This window comes from Martes martes, assembly GCF_963455335.1.
Source record: "Martes martes genome assembly, chromosome: 6".
In the NCBI taxonomy this organism is placed as follows: Eukaryota; Metazoa; Chordata; class Mammalia; order Carnivora; family Mustelidae; genus Martes; species Martes martes.
This window is the reverse complement of record NC_137893.1, coordinates 46,931,134-46,949,030: the sequence shown is the minus strand read 5'-3', so window position 1 is coordinate 46,949,030 and position 17,897 is coordinate 46,931,134. Positions and strand designations below refer to the sequence as shown.

The window sequence follows — 17,897 nt, the reverse complement described above, 5'->3', positions numbered from 1 at the left end:
CTAAATATAAAGATAAATACACATACAGACATACAGTATATTCTTTCAGTATTGTAAGATGATTATCACACCTTCCCAATCCACATTTCACCCTTCCAGGTAGGGGAAACAAACCTTCTGGTTTGCCCTGGATTGAGAGCTTTCTCAGGAGATGAGAGTTTTGGTGCTAAATATGGGATAGACCTGGGCAAACCAGTATGGATGGTTACCCTACTTCTAGGACTTCTTTCCAAGAGTACCCTTGATATTTATTTTAACCTGTCATCTCCCTACTAATGTGACTTAGAGAAGATTTGCACTGAGATTCACACTCCCCTACAAACCACTCTATACTACCTCTTCTTTTGTTAATTATCATATTCAAGTGTTAGAAATTTTTGCAAACTATTTAATGTTTTTATACATTTCTCAGAATCTGAGAACCTAGAGTACATCATAAAGTACTAAGATATAAACTTTGTGTATATACATATATACCTTTAATACTTTCGATAAATAATAGTTTACAAACTAAGAGAAACACTTATCATTCCCACTCTAACAAATTCTACCTTTGAGATATCCAGGTAACATGATTTTATGTCTAAAGCCTCTACAAGTCTTGGCAAAAACATTTCAATTAAATTTACTCCAGGAGCTACTAAAATCAAAACAAAACCCAGTGATTATTCCTTCTAAAAATGAAATTTAATATATACAAGTGTACCTTGTTTTAGGATCTGACTGCAAGACTGCAAAGTTGCATCCACTTGGGTCTGTGCTGACACTAACAGCTCTATGGGCAAAAGTAAGTTTCTCAAGCCGAATTCTTTCATACACACTATTTATATCAGAGACACAAGACACATCTGATGAGGAATTATGGAGATTTGATAAAATCTCTGCTAAAAAGAAAAACAAACAAACTTCCATTAATGGAGGCTTTACTGAAACTCTTAAAATGGTTTAGGAGTAAAGAAAATAGAAAAACAATTAAAATATAGAAATATCTTTCATATATGTCTTTTTGAAGAATTATATCCTCTCTCTCTTAAACACAATTATCCTCTCTTTCTTATACCTATGTACAGGTATTACACAGGAAATTTTGGTTAGTCAATTCTCAATTATCCATGACTTTATCTCTTTCAACAAAAACATTTTCCATACTGCAACCAAAGTTGTCTTTCTAAAAAGCAAATCTAGTATTATACTGGCTTCTAAAATTCCTCAGCTTGCATTAAAAATAAGTAAACTTAGCCTTTTCATAATTTGTTTGCATGTTTATTTGTTTCCAAATATCTGAGTGACCATACTGTGCTACTGTGATACAGCAATCATCAGTCTGTCCCTAATGATACAGTAGTGAACAAGACAGACATCCCTACCATCTCAGAATACACGATCCAGCAGAGAAGACAGACATTTAAACGAATGATTGTTTCATTACAAGTCAGATTAAGACTATGAAAAAAAGTATGAAATTTGCATGCAAAAAATGATTCTGGCTGCAATAGGAAGAATGCTGAAAGAAATTAAAAATAAAGACAAAGAGATCACCTAGGAAACTATAAGAGTCCAAAAAAGAATAAATAACATACACTGAAGTTGTAGCAATAAAAGCAGAGAAAAGTGGAAAGATTTCAGAAATATTTGAGACAGAAGTGACAAAAACTGGATGACTGATCAGATACTGGGGTGGGGGGATGTGAGGTGTCAAAGATAACCATTTACTTAGAAAACGTTGAAAAGCAAATGTGGGAGCATGAGATCATGAATTCAGTTCTAGATAACTAAATATGACTAAGATACAATCCCAAGACTTTCAACATTTACAAGTCAAACCTGCATTTACTCCATCAAATTAACTCTACTTCAGTTTTATGGGGCTTCACTAATCTTTCCCAAACACTCAGTTATTGCAATTTCTATACTCTCAAACCTAACATATACATATTAGTATTTGTAAACTGTAAATAGTTATGTATATGTCTATTGTCACTACAAACTTATGAATGTCTGAAAACAGGGGCCTATCTTACATATATTTTGTTATCAATAAAGCATAGCCCTATATCTGACATATAGTAAATCTACTTTAAAAGTTTATACACTTATATAATCTGTAAGAAAAAAAAGAAATACAACAAATCAGTAATCACTTCACTGTGGCTTTACGATTTTAAAGAATAGGTTTATAATTTTCTGAATAATTTTAAATGTTCCTTATATATGTTTTACCATACAATAACGAATTTATTCATTTAACAGATGACTTAATAAGTGACTACTATGTGTCAGGAAATATGCTGAATGCTAAGGATACAGTGAAATAGTCAAGGTCCTTGCCATCTTGCAGTCTCATAGGAGGCAAGCATTAGAAAAATTAATCACAAAGATAAATACATAGCAAGGAAAAATGACCTGTATCCTGAAAATACAAAAGGAATATGAAAAGTGAAACAGGGTACTTCAATTTAGATTGAGAGATCTGTGAAAATATCTCTGATGAAGTATAAATAAAGCTGAGATGTGAAAAATTAGAAAAAGCCCTGGGACTACTGAAAAAAATTGAAAACCTGAAGGTCAATCTAACCGGAGAGTGGTAAATGAAAGGGAGTTCAGAGACAAAAACAACAGTCAGAGCAGGAGCTTTCAGAATAATGTTTAGGAAGTGGGGAAACCATTAAAGAGTTCTGAACACAGGAATATTAGAATCAGATCTTAATTGATTCTGATAATCAATTAAGAAGAAATAAGAAGAAATAAGAGTATGATTAAGGAAAACCTATTTTTTACAGTAGTCCATGTGAGAAAGGACAGGGTGGGACCAACGAACTGTGAAGTGGTAAATGAATTCTAGTTTTTCCAGCAGAAAAATCAACAGATTAGTAATTATGGATGAAAGAAAAAAGTTGGTAACCTAAGTTAAAAGAACAATGCAAGTAATCCAACAATTTATAAATTCATAATCAGATAAAATTAAGAATGAACTACAGAGGAGGGCGCCTGAGTGGCTCAGAAGGTTAAGCGTCTGCCTTCAGCTCAGGTCATGATCCCGGCTCCTGGGATCGAGTCCCACATTGGGCTGCCTGCTCCTTGGGGAGCCTGCTTCTCCCTCTGCCTCTCCCCCTGCTTGTGCTCTCTCTCTCTCTCATGAATGAATAGAATCTTAAAAAGAAAGAAAGAAAGAAAGAAAGAATGAACTACATAATGAATAACTTCTATTTTCAGTGGTGGCATCTTAATTAAACCTATCCTTTATATTCACTAAGTAATGAAATAAAACTATTCTCTATTCAGCAACTGTTTCATACAACTACTTTTATTTAATTCTCATTAATACAGACTTCGTTCTTCCCATAATTTCCCTTTAAGCCATGAAATGTACATTTTAAAAACTTTAATTTTATATACACAAGTGGGTATAAAATATATATATATAAATATACACACACACACACACACACACACACACACATATATACACACACACACATATATATGTATAAGCCACTCAATTCCCAATTTAGAGAAGAAGAGAAAAAATGGAGCTTGGAAGATGATTAAAAAGCATCTGGGGGGGCGCCTGGGTGGCTCAGTGGGTTAAGCCTCTGCCTTCAGCTCAGGTCATGATCCCAGTAGTCCTGGGATCGAGCCCCGCATCGGGCTCTCTGCTCAGCAGGGAGCCTGCTTCGCCCTCTCTCTGCCTATCTCTCTGCCTACTTGTGATCTCTCTCCCTCTCTCTGTTAAATAAATAAATAAAATCTTTAAAAAAAAAAGCATCTGGGAAGTTTTTGCTTTAAACTTTACGCTTCCCTGGCCCTATAACCAAGACCTCAGGATATACTGAGACAGATAAACAGTTGAAAACCAGATTTAAGTGAACTGAATTCAGCTTATCTGCACACACACACACACACACACACGCATCAAAAATCAAAAGAGGAGACTTAAAGGTAAAACCTAGTGACATTTGTCAAACCTAATAAAAAACACTTCTGAAATTAAAGGTTAACTGAAAGATAATTTACTCACTATTCACATATATGAACTGACCTTTCTTTTCAGAATTCTTTTTTTTTTCTTCAAACCATTTTCCTCTAAATCCTTCTCCATCCTGTGTGACAAATAAAATGTCTTTTCTATTTAAAGCAATGTCAGAAATGAAGACCTGGCGTGGATAGGCCCATCGACACTGCTTCAGAGAACTGCTGACTGATCTCCAGCAAAATACCTAAAATAAACCCAAATTACATTGGAATATATATTCCCGTACATCACCTGAACAACCAAAAACTGAAATCTAGAAACAATATCTCTAAAACAAAAGCTCTGATTAATGTTTCATGTTCATTCTTTCACAGAAAAAGATACTATAAAAATCAATTTAGGGGCGCCTGGGTGGCTCAGTGGGTTAAGCCTCTGCCTTCGGCTCAGGTCATGATCTCAGGGTCCTGGGATCGAGCCCTGCATCGGGCTCTCTGCTCAGCGGGGAGCCTGCTTCCCCCTCTCTCTGCCTGCCTCTCTGCCTGCTTGTGATCTCTCTCTCTCTCTCTGTCAAAAAAAAAAAAAATCAATTTATTTTTAAAGAACTGGATCTTTCAGAAAAAGTACATTAAGCAAATATGAAACATTAAAAATATTTAAAAGACAGTCCTCTTAAGAAGTATCATTCAGTATCACTTATTTTTCACAAATCAATCTACTACAATGATAAAGGAAAACAAAAATATGAAAGCTAAAATTTAGATATCACACTTGTTGTAGTACCATCTGTTTGCAAGAATAAAAATCAGCCTACTAAAAATCCAAACTTTAGCTCTCAAGAAAAAAAGCAGTGGTATGAATAACCCTATTTTATAACTAAAACAAAATTTTAGAGATAGAAAAATTAAAACAGAGTTCAATGGCTTCCAAATAGTTCTACAAACCTTAGCATTCCTGAAAAATGACTTAGAATCTGCTGCACAGGGATGGAGAGAACAATGAGAGGTATGGTCTTGAGTTTCCCAATTCAGCTTTATCCAGAACAGTAACTCTTATCTGCTTCATATATTTGCATTCCAAGAAAGATTTTATTTGAAAAATTAATACTGCTGATTTTTAAAAGTTCAATTCCCCTCATATTTAAGAAAAGTAAAACACAAAATGGTACCTGCCAAGGTCACTCAAAAGTTACGTTAAAAGTTTTTTTAAAAAAAGACTATACTGATTGATTCCTTCAGAGATTGGTTTTCATAGTAAGATTCTAATTTTCTGGAAAGTAACAACGAAAGGTATAGACTAGATCCCTATTAATATAAATGAAACACATGCTAGAGTCAAATGTTTTTTACACTCACTATTTTACGTAATCCCATGCCACCGCTTCCTCCTATTAGTATAAAATCAGAGTTCTAATTCTAATATAGTTCCCTATGTTAAAATGATAGACCACAGATTTATACCAGTAGATGGAGCTTTACGATAAATTCTTCAATTTCCAAAATATATTTTATAGCACTTTATAAACCTCAGAAAACATTGTTTTTCTATTTGATAAGCAAAAAGCAGAAGGCAGTCTGTGTTTTTCTAGCTACAGTGTAAAACTCTTTGTTATTAATGTATAATATAATTTTAATTTAACAATTTCATTAGAAAAATGTGATATATTTGCATAGGGAATTAAAATTGAACTGTACTTAAACAGAAAGAGGTTAGCGATTCTTTCTATAGTGATCTAGGAAGGCATTATCTTATATATGACAGCTATAATCTCTAAAAATATACATTATGTGTATATTTACTTAAAACTAAATCTGGGGGGGCGCCTGGGTGGCTCAGTGGGTTAAGCCTCTGCCTTCAGCTCAGGTAATGATCTCAGAGTCCTGGGATTGAGCCCTGGGATCGAGCCCCGCATCAAGCTCTCTGCTCAGCGGGGAGCCTGCTTCTCTCTCTCTCTGCCTGCTATGCCTACTTGTGATCTCTCGCTCTCTGTCAAATAAATAAAAAAAATGTTTTAAAAATCTTAAAAAAAAAAAAAACTAAATCTGGGAAAAATTTTCAAATTATGAAACAAATTTTTAATATCACCTGTTTAGCTTTTAATTTAAGCAGTTACATAAAATATCTCCTATATATGTAATTTGCTATCTTCATCAGTACTCAATATGCATATCAAATAATCCATCAAAATCCCCTACTGATTTCCATTTCAAGCACAGTAAATGAAATTTTAAGCTACAGTTTAACAAAGCTATACTGTGCAACATTAGTTAAATGTCATCAAACTTTCTTTAAAATACCAGGTCCATACTAATTAGTGCTGGACATAAAAAATGGGTAGAGAAACAAAGTCAACAGGAATCATCATTATCTAGTAATACATGTTCACATTATCAGGTCCCTTATAGCTATAAACTCAGAATAAAATTACTTTAAAATACTTTTGCATAAATATACACTCACCCTTCCAGCTCCATCCATTGCAAGAATGCAAATTTTTTGACCTCCATTTTCTTTCAAATTTTCAGGATCAACCTTGTATTCCATACGCCCCCCAGAAACAAGAACTTTTTTCAAGTTTAGTTGTCTAGGTGAAAAAGAAAGTTCTTCATTAATATGTTCTTTAAAATAGACACACTCAATTTTAAATAAATTACTAATCAAACAATAATCTAGGGTGATTACTATGAAAGGTGAAGTAAGATGATTTGGCCTTTGGTAACCTAAGTCTCTCCATTCTGTATGTGTCCCCTATGTAATGGCCGTTTCTTTTCATAGCAAGTACTTCCCTCCCAAATGCCTCTACCCATACATATACACACTTTTGACACCTAAAACCCCACTTTAGAACACACACATTTACTCTACTAGATATAACTGCTAAAATTAAAAGCTCCTAAGAGTATTTGCATTTTAACAGACAAGAAAAACTTTAAACCTGAAAATGAAATAGAAATCCTTAACTTCAAATATGGACAAGCCTAAATAGCTACAGCTACCAGGAAAATCATCAGTAATGTTGCTAATTTAATAACTCATCCACTAGCCATTTCATTACACCTATACATGTGATATTCCTATACCACTGTGTGAAACTTGCCCATTACTACTCTAATCATTGTCCTCCCTTTCAGATATTTTGCCTGCATTAAAAGATTTTTACTTTCCAAAATAACAATCTACAACAAAAAATTTTCTTATTTAAAACCTGGATATAACTTATGTTTATGTAATTTAATGCTATCAGGGCAAGTTTTATAAATGTTAATCAGTAACAAAACCTAACATCCCACAAATCACCTCATGCTCAAAAGAAAAACCTAGTCAGTCAGTTCTAAGAAACACTTATGTTCACATTTTCATGTTTCTAAAACTAAACTATGACCTACAACTGATACCCTTCCAATTATTACACATAGAAGCTGAATTGTGACAAACTGATGGCTGACATTCTCTGTTCGTGAGCTTATTTCATGGATGTTATATGTCTATGAAGTACTATCTCATTTATAATAGCAAAAGCAGATTCTGTTGCATTTCAGTATCAATTTAAAAACCTGACTGCTTATTTAAAAATTCACATGAGTAATCTCTAGAATTCCTGCACACTACTGCTTCCACTAATTGAGCTATACTCTTCCAGGTATTTGAATTTCATCTTATTTGTTCCAAGATCTATTTCTCTACTTGTATTTATTACTGTAACCACAGAATGAAATATTAAATAAACTAATAAAATATTAGTCTTAAAGGCCTATTTTTTTTTAAGTTGAATACTTTGGAATGACACAATAAAAATGCATAGCAAGGGGTGCCTGGGTGGCTTGGTGGGTTAAGTCTCTGCCTTCCACTCAGGTCATGATCTCAGGGAACGAGCCCCATTGGGCTCTCTGCTCAGCAGGGAGTCTGCTTCCCCCTCTCTCTGTGCCTGCCTCTCTGTCTACTTGTGCTCTCTCTGTTAAATAAATAAATAAAATCTTTTTTTAAAAAATGCATAGCAAAAAACTGCTGTCAAACCAGAAATAAATTAATCAACTATATAAGGCTGAAATACATGAGAAGTAAAGGACTCTTACCATATTAATTCCTCACAATTGATTTTAAGAGCTTGCTCCTTAAACTGTTCAAATGAAATCACAGATGACACATTACAGGTATGGTTTATGCACAAAAGCTAGGGAACTCCAATTGGCAGACCCATCCATACTTAAACTTAGGTTTTACGGTTCCCAGCATTACCTGAACTTTTCAATGAGCCAATCACTGCTAATCTACTGCATGCTACTATAACCTACTTTCAGGTAACAAAAGGCTACACAAACTTAAAGATAAAAAATATACCAGTCAGTTACAAACACAGGGATTGAGAACCCATGATATGTAACTATTTTTTTCAAAATAAATAGGTACATAACAAAAAAAGGCTACATATGAACCAATGATGATTGTGTCACAAACCAAGAACTATGATTAATCTAGTTCTATGTACCTGAAGCATAAAAAAAAAGAAGGAAAATTTATAGGTCACATTTAACCACACGGTAAATATAATTCAGAAATACTTTTTTATGATTTGCAGAGAACTTCTACATATATTTCCTGGATGCATGTCAAAGACTAAGCTCATCAAAGGCAAAAACTCTTAACTTTTCCTTTCAGCTTTAAATTCTCTTTGTTCAGTTTTCTTCATCTCATACTCCAGAGCATAGCATAAAGTGAATCCTCAGAGTTTTGCTGGAAGAACTGAATTATTATTAAAGTTACATTTCTTAATAAAAATACACATACTTAGACGCCATCTTCTTGCACTGATAGTCTGCAAGTAAGTAAATATCTCCTCTTGTAGTAACACAGACTGTGGCCCCATCACTTGCAGCAACCAAAGACAAAGTGATATCCTTATGATGAAGGGCAGAGACTTGACGAGGAGCAGTTACATACTTTTCTCCATTGGGATCTGGCAAATAACCTAAAAAATTACACAAATAAGTCACAAAATATCCAAAAAATTCAATTTATTTTTCAGATAATGTCATCAGGATTTCTTACCCAGTTGTCCACCATTTAGCCCCATAGTGTAAACAGCTTCTCTAGTCCACAGCACTGTATGAAACCTGCCTGCTGCTACTCCAATGATTGTCCTTCCTTTTAGATATTTTGCCTGCATCTACTCAAAAAGACAATTAAGACAACAGATTATATTATTAAGAACGAATACAATATTTCAAAGATCCAGTAGACGAGAGTAGCAAATATATGGCACACTAACTACCAGTGCTCCCTTAAGTTCTAAGGGCAGAATTCATTAACAGATCTTAGCACTAACACTGAGACTCCAACTCTTCTTCTCAGAACACAAGATATTCTGATGTAGCCACTTCAAGTCAGCAGTTTTAACATATAAAAAATTAACACAGTAGAAAAGCCAAATCATCCAACCTGTCACCAAGCAATATGTAAAACAGGCATTCTATCAGAAAATAAAGTACTTTTAAATTTGACATATTCAGGGTCTCTCAACAGTGGCACTAATGACATTTTCAGCCAGATGACTCTTATTGATGCAATGTATTACACTGATTCTTGTATGAATATTGAACCACCCCTACATCCCAAGAATAGCCAAAGCAATCTCAAAAGAGAAAACCAAAACTGGAGATATCATAATTCCAGATTACAAGTTACATTACAAAACAGCAGTAATGAGAACAGTATGGTATTAGCACAAAAAAAGATACATAGATCAATGGAATAGAACTGAAAACCCAGAAATAAAACAATTATATGGTCAATTAATCTACAACAGAGGAATGAATGTTTACAATGGGAAAAAGTCTCTTGGTATTGGGAAAACTGAACAGCAACATGCAAAAAATAAACTGGACCGCTTTCTCTCACCATACACAAAAATAAACTCAAATTGGATGAAAGATCTAAATGTGAGACCTGAAACCACAAAGATTCTTGAAGAGAACACAGGCAGTAAGGTCTCTGACACTGACCATAGAAACTTTTTTCTTGGCATGTCTCCTGAGGCAAGGGAAACAAAAGCAGAAATAAACTACTGAGACCACATCAAAACAAAAAGTTTGTACACAGCAAGGGAAACGACCAACAAAACTAAAAGGCAACCTGTGGAATGGGAGAAGATATCTGCAAATGGCATATTTAATAAAGGTGTAGTATCCAAAATATATAAAGAATTCATACAACTCAATACCCAAAAAACAAATAATCCAATTAAAAAATAGGCATAAGACATGAACAGACATTTCTCCAAAGAAGAAATACAGACAACCAAAAGATCCATAAAAAGATGCTCAAGAACAGGGAAACAGAATTCAAAACTACAGTGAGATACCACCTCACACCTGTCAGAATGGCTAAAATAAAAAACACAAATAATATGTGGTAACAAAGATGTGGAGAAAGGGAAACTGTCTTGCACTGTTGGTGGGAATGCAAACTATTACAGCCATTGTGGAAAACTGTATGGAGGTTCCTCAAAAAATTAAAAATAGAACTACCCTATGATCTAGGAATCATACTATTGGGTATTTACCGAGAAAATACAAAAACACTAGTTTAAAGGGATACATGCACCCCTATGTTTACTGCAGTATTATTTACAATAACCAAACTATGGAAACAGCCAAGTACTCATCAAAAAATGAATGGATAAAGAGGTACACACACATACACACACACGCGCGTGCACACAAAGGAATATTCAGTCATAAAAAAGAATTAAATCTTGTTATTTGCAACAACATGGATACAGCTAGAGAATACAATGCTGAGGGAAATAAGTCAGTTAGAGAAAGACAAATACCATATGATCTCACTCATATGTGGAATTTAAGAAAAAAAAATAAGCAAAGGAAAAAAGGTGAGAGACAAAGACAAATCAAGAAAGAGACCCTTAACTACAGAGACCAAACTAATGGTCATCACATGGGAGGTAGATTGGGGAATGAATGAAACAAGTGAGTAGTAGGATTAAAGAGTACACTTACTACGTCAGGGAAATAAAAAAGAAAATGAAAAAAAAAAAAATAAGAGAAAAAATGCTGGACATATTCAGAGTCTCCCAACAGTGGCACTACTAACATTTTCAGCCAGATGAATCTTTGTTGTAAGGGACTACCTTTTAAACTGTAGGTTTAGCAATATCCCTGGACTCTACCTACTGGATGTCAGTAGCACCCCCACTCCAGTTTTTACAACTAAAAAGGTCTCTGCACATTGTCAAATGGCTCCTGGGGTTGCAAAAGTAACTGAGAATACTGCATATGTCCATACCAACCTAAAGCTCCAAGACAGCCACACAATAAGAATAAAAACAGGAAAGAAATCTACTATTTATAAAGAAATCTACAAAATGGTTAAATATCCATAAAGTCCACGACTACAGAAAATGGATTTTCCAACCAGAAAGTACCACAGATTGGAGACTACCTCTAACAACTTCTCAGTAATTCCTATTGATTCATTAGTCATCCAGGATGGAAAAGCATTAGATTTAAAAGCTTATTAATTAAAAATATATACCTAATAATAACTGTAAATACAGAGGATTAAATCAATAAAGAAACTTCACCTCTGAAAATACAAAATTTTATTATCTGAAATCTCCCTTGTTATTGAGTGAGGATTCTAGCAACATATTATTAGACTACCAGTCCTAGTTTTTTGAACTAAGTCTGTGAAGCTGAGTAAAGGGTACCTTCTGGTAGTGGTTGTGCAAATGGGAGGGGGAAATCAGAACAAAGAAGAGTGGCTTTTGGACACTGTCCACACCTCACATAAACTTGCCATGTATGTTTTCGGTGCAGAGGCACATTTTCCATGAGGCCAATAAGCTTAGTCCTCTGGGTAACTCACTTATATGGCCATTTTGCATTTTAAAACTTCGTATTTTTTCTTAAGGAGGGCCTGAAAATTATTTGTTTCAAAACCCAAAAATGTGGATCCCCCTCTGCTTATAAATACTTTAAAAGCTGAAACCAAAGCACTTAGGGGCCTAATTTCCCAATTGCCTTCTCCCTTACTCCAAACAAATGCTAATTTGTACTATGCTTAATGTCTCCTGTGAAAAATAAAGTATATACCACAAATACAAGTAAAATAAATTGCCTATCAATACCTTCCACCTTTTGTCATACAGGTTTTATAGCAAAAATTCACCTTGTTTTAAAAAAGGAAGCTTACCTGTCTCGGTACGTTACAACTGGAGGGTGGAGGAATAATTCCTAACTGATGAAAAATATTCAGACCAAATGTATAAACACATCCATCTTCAGTCAGTACCACAGTATGATCCTTAGCAGCTGCCACTTGGGAACAATTATGACCACTCAGTCCTTCCACAAGCCTAGGGATCTACAAAATAAAATTAACTTTAGTATAATATATTAACCATTTATACAAAAATACAAAGAAAATTTAGTGATTCTATATCCAAAATGATATGACTAATAAATGGCTGATCTATCATAGGTAAACTCTACAATTTAGTAAAGATAGGTGAGTTTAATAGGATATGGACATTGATTTATGAGTAAAATACAAAACCCCAGTATGACATTTCAGTAAAATAATTCAGTCCAACAAATGATTTTTGAGCCCTTATCATACACCAAGTGCAAATTTGGTTGGTATAAATAAAGAGAGCTCTTCAGCTGAAGTACTCACTGATGTATTGAAAAAAAAATAAATAAAAAAACAGGAAAATACAGGTGTGAGGAGTAAATGAGTTGGTAAGTATAAAAAACAACAGTCTCTGACACTGCACAGAATGAAGATAATAATGCCTATAATCTCATAGTGTTGCTGTGAGGCTTAAGTCAAGGTAATGATACTGCATGAAAAGCATCGCTGATATTTAGAACATAATAAACCCATGAAAAATGAAAGCTGTTATCATAGCTCTCTTCTTTTTAAAGTACCCTTTAATAGATAAATATACCAGTAATCCCGTCAAAAAAATTTACCTTAAAAGTAACCTACTGAGGGGCACCTGGGTGGCTCAGTGGGTTAAAGCCTCTACCTTCAGCTCAGGTCATGATCCCAGGGTCCTGGGATCGAGCCCTGCATCGGGCTTTCTGCTCAGCAGGGAGCCTGCCTCCCCCTCTCTCTCTCTGCCTGCTTCTCTGCCTATTTGTGATCTCTGTCTGCCAAATAAATAAATAAAATCTTAAAAAAATAAATAACCTACTGAGGCAACATTATTGAATGCAATAATTATTAGGCTTCCAATTAACACTAAGTTTCTGTACCTTAAGACTCAATTTTGTGATTATACAAAGAAAATATGGGCTCAACTTTTACATTTTTAAGATTTATTTATTTAGAGAACATGCGTGTGTCTGCATGCAAGTTGCGGGGGGGTGCAGAGGGAAAGAATCTTCAAGTAGACTCTCCCCTGAATGCAGAGCCTTAGGCAGGGATAAATCTCATAATCCATGAGCTCATGACCTGGGCTGAAACCAAGATTCAGAGGCTTAACCAACTGAGCCATCCAGGTACCCCCGACTCAACTTTTAGACCACAATACTTTGATGAGAAGTTAAAAAAATTTAAAACACCAAGGTTTTGCAATTAGTCTGACTTATGGGGCACCTGGGTGGCTCAGTCAGTTATCTGTCTGCCTTCAGCTCAGGTCATGATCTTGGGGTCCTGGGATAGAGCTGTGCTAAGGTCCCTACATAGGGAAGCTGCCTCTCCCTCTGCCAGTCCCCTTGCTCGTGCACATGAGTGTGTTCTTTCGCACTCTCTGTCAAATAAACAAATCTTTTTATTTTTATTTTATTTATTTACTTGACAGAGAGAGATCACAAGTAGGCAGAGAGGCAGGCAGAGAGAGGGGGAAGCAGGCTCCCTGCTGAGCAGAGAGCCCAATGTGGGGCTCGATCCCAGGACCCTGAGATCATGACCTGAGCCCAAGGCAGAGGCTTAACCCACTGAGCCACCCAGGTGCCCCATAAATAAATCTTTAAAAAAAATTAGTCTGACTTTTAAAATTTCAACTATGGAAACATTTTAAAGCTTATTTATATGCTCTCCTGTCCCAGTATTTGCCAAAGGCAAAATATAATTTTCCTTTGAAGCTTTAGAATTTGGCATATCTAAATCCTTTAATTTGAACATGATAGAACAAGAAACTAATTGATTTTTTTAAGAGATTTTATTTATTTCAGAGAGAGAGAGAGTGCACAAGTTGGGGGGGTGGGGTGCGAGAAGCAGACTCTCTGCTGAGCAGTGAGCCCGTATCAGGGGTCTGTTCCCTGACCTGGAAAGCAGGACCTGAGCTAAAAGAAAGAGAGGTTTAACTGACTGCACCACCAAAGTGACCCAAATAACTGATTTTTTTAAAATTCTACTATCAGTTGCTGTATTACTCTCTGCTTATAGTAATTAGAAATTTTTTTAAGTTAACTGAAGTCTCCATTTTATGGAAATTTTACTGAAGTTACCTAAAATGTGTAATGACATTTCAATTACCAAGCATGTCTGTTCATCTCCATGGCCTAAACGTCCTCCAGGACCATGACCACAGGTATAAACCTGCCCTTTCTGAGACAGAAACACTGAATGAAATTTACAAAGCACCACCTAAGAGAAAACAAAAGACTATTATTAAATTTCTCTGAATAAAATATCCTTTATTTTATAAAAAAATAAATTACAGAATACAGCTAACTGTTGAAGCAGAATGATGGGTACATGGGGATTGTATGTTCTCTCTACTTTGAATATGTTCTATAATAAAAATTAAAAATGTATACACTCTATTTTAAAACCATGTCTACAAACACTGACAAATGGGAAAAAGAACAAAAAATAAATTAGCATATGTTACCTACAAAAGAGACTAAACAAAGGAAAGGCAAATCTCAAATGCTCAACTACAAAAAGCAGTAGCCAGCTGTTTCCCAACTTTATGGAATCGCAAACAATGAGAACTGGGCAGTGCAACAGGAAGCATGAAGATCAACAAATATGGATATATGTTATTAAATAAAATAATGGCAATGGCTTAAGCACATTTTTTAAAAAACAACATCACCTATATAGGTATTGGTAGTTAGACAGTTTATCCTTTTAATATTTCTGATTTTGTCGAATACATCTTTAATATCATTATAGTGAATCCTTTCCAGAAGATTTTCAATTTATTTTGCCCAGATCCACAGGTGGAATCACTATCTATGGTAACTATAACCATTTGATATGTATTTCTTAAATAATAAGACTTGAAAGTCAAAATGACTCCTTGATCCATGGGCCACAAAATGAATGCTGTCTTAGCAGGCATGAAAACATGAATCTCATTGTACATGTCCATCAAAGCTCTTGGCTGACCAGGTGCATTATCAATGAGCAGTAATATTTTGAAAGAATCTATTTTTCTGAGCACTAGGTCTCAACAGTGGGCTTAAAACACATATTCAGTAAACCATGCAGTAAACAGATGTGCTGTCTTCTAGGTTTTGTTCCAGTTTTAGAGCACAGGCAGAGATTTAGCATTATTCTTAAGAACCCTAGGATTTTTAGTATGCTTAAGAGAATGAACCCTGGCTTCAGCTTCAAGTCACCAACTGCATTAGGCCCTAACAAGACAGTGAGCCTGTCCTTTGAAACTTTGAAGCCACTCACTTGACTTCTCCCAAAAGAAAGCTCATTGCCTACTTTGTGTATCTTGTTTAGTGTAGCCGTTTGCATTAATGATCTTACCTAGATCTTTGGGATAACTTGCTGCAGCTTCTACATCAGCACCTGTTACTTCACCTTGCACGCTAATGTTACAGAGAAAGCATCCTCCCTCAAACTTCATGAACCAACCAGCCTCTGCTAGTTTCAAACTTTTCTTCTCAACTTCCTCACCTCTCTCAGCCTTCACGGAATTGAAGAGTTAGGACCTTCCTCTGGATTAGGTTTTGGCTGAAAGGAATGTTAGGGCTGGTTTGATCTTCTATCCAGACCACTAAAACTTTCTCCATACCAGTAATAAGGCTGTTTCACCTTCTTACCACTTGTGTGTTCATTGAGTAGCACTTTTCATTTCCTTCAAGAAATTTTCCTTTGAATTCACAACTTGGCTAACTTGTTGGTTCAAAAGACCCACCTTTCAGTCTATCAGCTTTTGACACTTTTCTCACTAAGCTTAATCATTTTTAGCTTTTGATTTAAGGTGAGAAGACATTCAACTCTTCCTTTCACTTAAACACTTAGAGGCCATTGCCAAGTTCTTAACAGGCTTAATTTCAATAATTTGTATCTCAGGGAATTAAGGAAGCCCAAGAAGAGGTAGAGAGATAGGGGAACAATGGCCACTGGAGCAGTGAGAACACACACAATTATTAAGTTCACCATCTTATATGGATGCAGTTTGTGGTACCCAAAAACTATTACAATAGTAATATCAAAGATCACTGATAACAGACCACCAGAAGAAATACAGTTAACTCCTAAACAACATGTGTTTGAACTTCAGTATGCATCCACTTATATGCAGATTTTTTTCCAGGAAATACAGTACAGTACTTTAAGTGTATTCTCTTCTCCCTATGACTTTAATAACATTTTCTTTTCTCCAGCTTACCTTATTCTAAGAATACAGTATATAATGCATAGAAGTATGTGCTAATTGACTATGTTCTCAGTAAGACTTCCAGTCAGAGAAGTTAAGTTTTTGGAGAGTAAGAAGTCATGCATGGATTTTTGACTGCATGGGGAGGTCAAGTGTCCCAACCCCCAATTTCTTCAAGGGTCAACTGTATAATACTAATGAAAAAGTTTGAAAAATTCAGAGAATTATAGAGATACGAAGTAAGAAAATGCTATTAGAAAAATGGCAATGAAAGACTTACTCAATGTAGGACTCACATAGACCTTCAATTTGTAAAAAATCCAGTGTCTTTAAAGTCCAATAAAGTGAAGTGCAATAAAACAAAGTATGCCTGTTTGCATGTACATACACATATAACCTCTACACCACACTGCTATTTTTCAAAGCATCTAATATTGAGTATATTAAATTTTACTTTAATATTATTTAAAAATCCTTTTTTCTTACTTTTAAAAAGTACGTACATACACATTTCTTATGTCATCTATAAATATTTCTAACTTTGGACACACAAAGTGATTATGAAATAAATCTTAAAATTATTTTCCAGAAAGTCCAGTTCTTATGGAAAACAAGAAAATTAGAAGCTGAATAACAAGCTCTACTTACACATATCCTTTAACTACTTGGTAAGTTCTGTGAATACATATACTTATCATAAGTAATGTAAAAAGTCATTATCTCATTTAACTATAACACAAATACTTTTAAAATAAAACCCAAAATTATATTTGTATTTGTAGTATAAACTTAGAATGTGTAAAAGAAAAAATCATTTTTTGAAGCCAGAAATAATACATTTTGTTCAATTTTATAGTTAATATTAGAATGCCATTCTATAATTTCTGACTTACATTCAGCAACCAATACCAGAGTTTAAGTGTTCCAACCTTAAAACCTCTGAATTTTTTAAGGAGATAAGGGATTAGCTTAATTCTCTGGAATATATTATGCTGAGATTAATAATCTCTGCTCCATGGTAGTATAGCATTAGCTCATTTCAGTGACCAATGGGGGCTCTCTACATAACTGGTGCTCAATAAATATTTCCATAAAACTTGCCTTCTCTTTTGTTATTTATACTGTTTTCCTTCCTAACCTATCCATAGTGCTTGCTTCAACTCTCATTCAATCCTCATATAAGGATATAAAATTCCTTATATCCTCAATCTTGCCTTAAGTGTAGCTTTCTCCTGAATATGCTCATTTCCTCCATAGCACATATATCCTAGGACCAGAAGATATAATCAGTTTCTGGCTTCCTAATGCTATCATTTATTCCTTCACTCTTATTTAAAA

The 17,897-nt window shown here is 34.7% G+C and overlaps 1 protein-coding gene across 2 annotated transcripts in view; it reads right to left on the bottom strand.

Moving 5' to 3' along the window:
* IBTK (inhibitor of Bruton tyrosine kinase) overlaps positions 1-17,897 on the bottom strand; it is a 96,136-nt gene that overhangs the window by 54,657 nt on the left and 23,582 nt on the right. The window contains exons 5-11 of one of the 2 annotated variants that reach the window (XM_080806284.1): positions 14,471-14,581; positions 12,179-12,349; positions 9,017-9,134; positions 8,756-8,936; positions 6,431-6,554; positions 4,040-4,217; positions 707-884 (exon numbers count right to left, since the gene is read on the bottom strand). In XM_080806284.1, coding sequence (XP_080662410.1) covers positions 707-884; positions 4,040-4,217; positions 6,431-6,554; positions 8,756-8,936; positions 9,017-9,134; positions 12,179-12,349; positions 14,471-14,581 — 1,061 coding nt within the window. The remainder of the gene's footprint in view (positions 1-706; positions 885-4,039; positions 4,218-6,430; positions 6,555-8,755; positions 8,937-9,016; positions 9,135-12,178; positions 12,350-14,470; positions 14,582-17,897) is intronic. The other variant, XM_080806285.1, reaches the window with a different exon arrangement.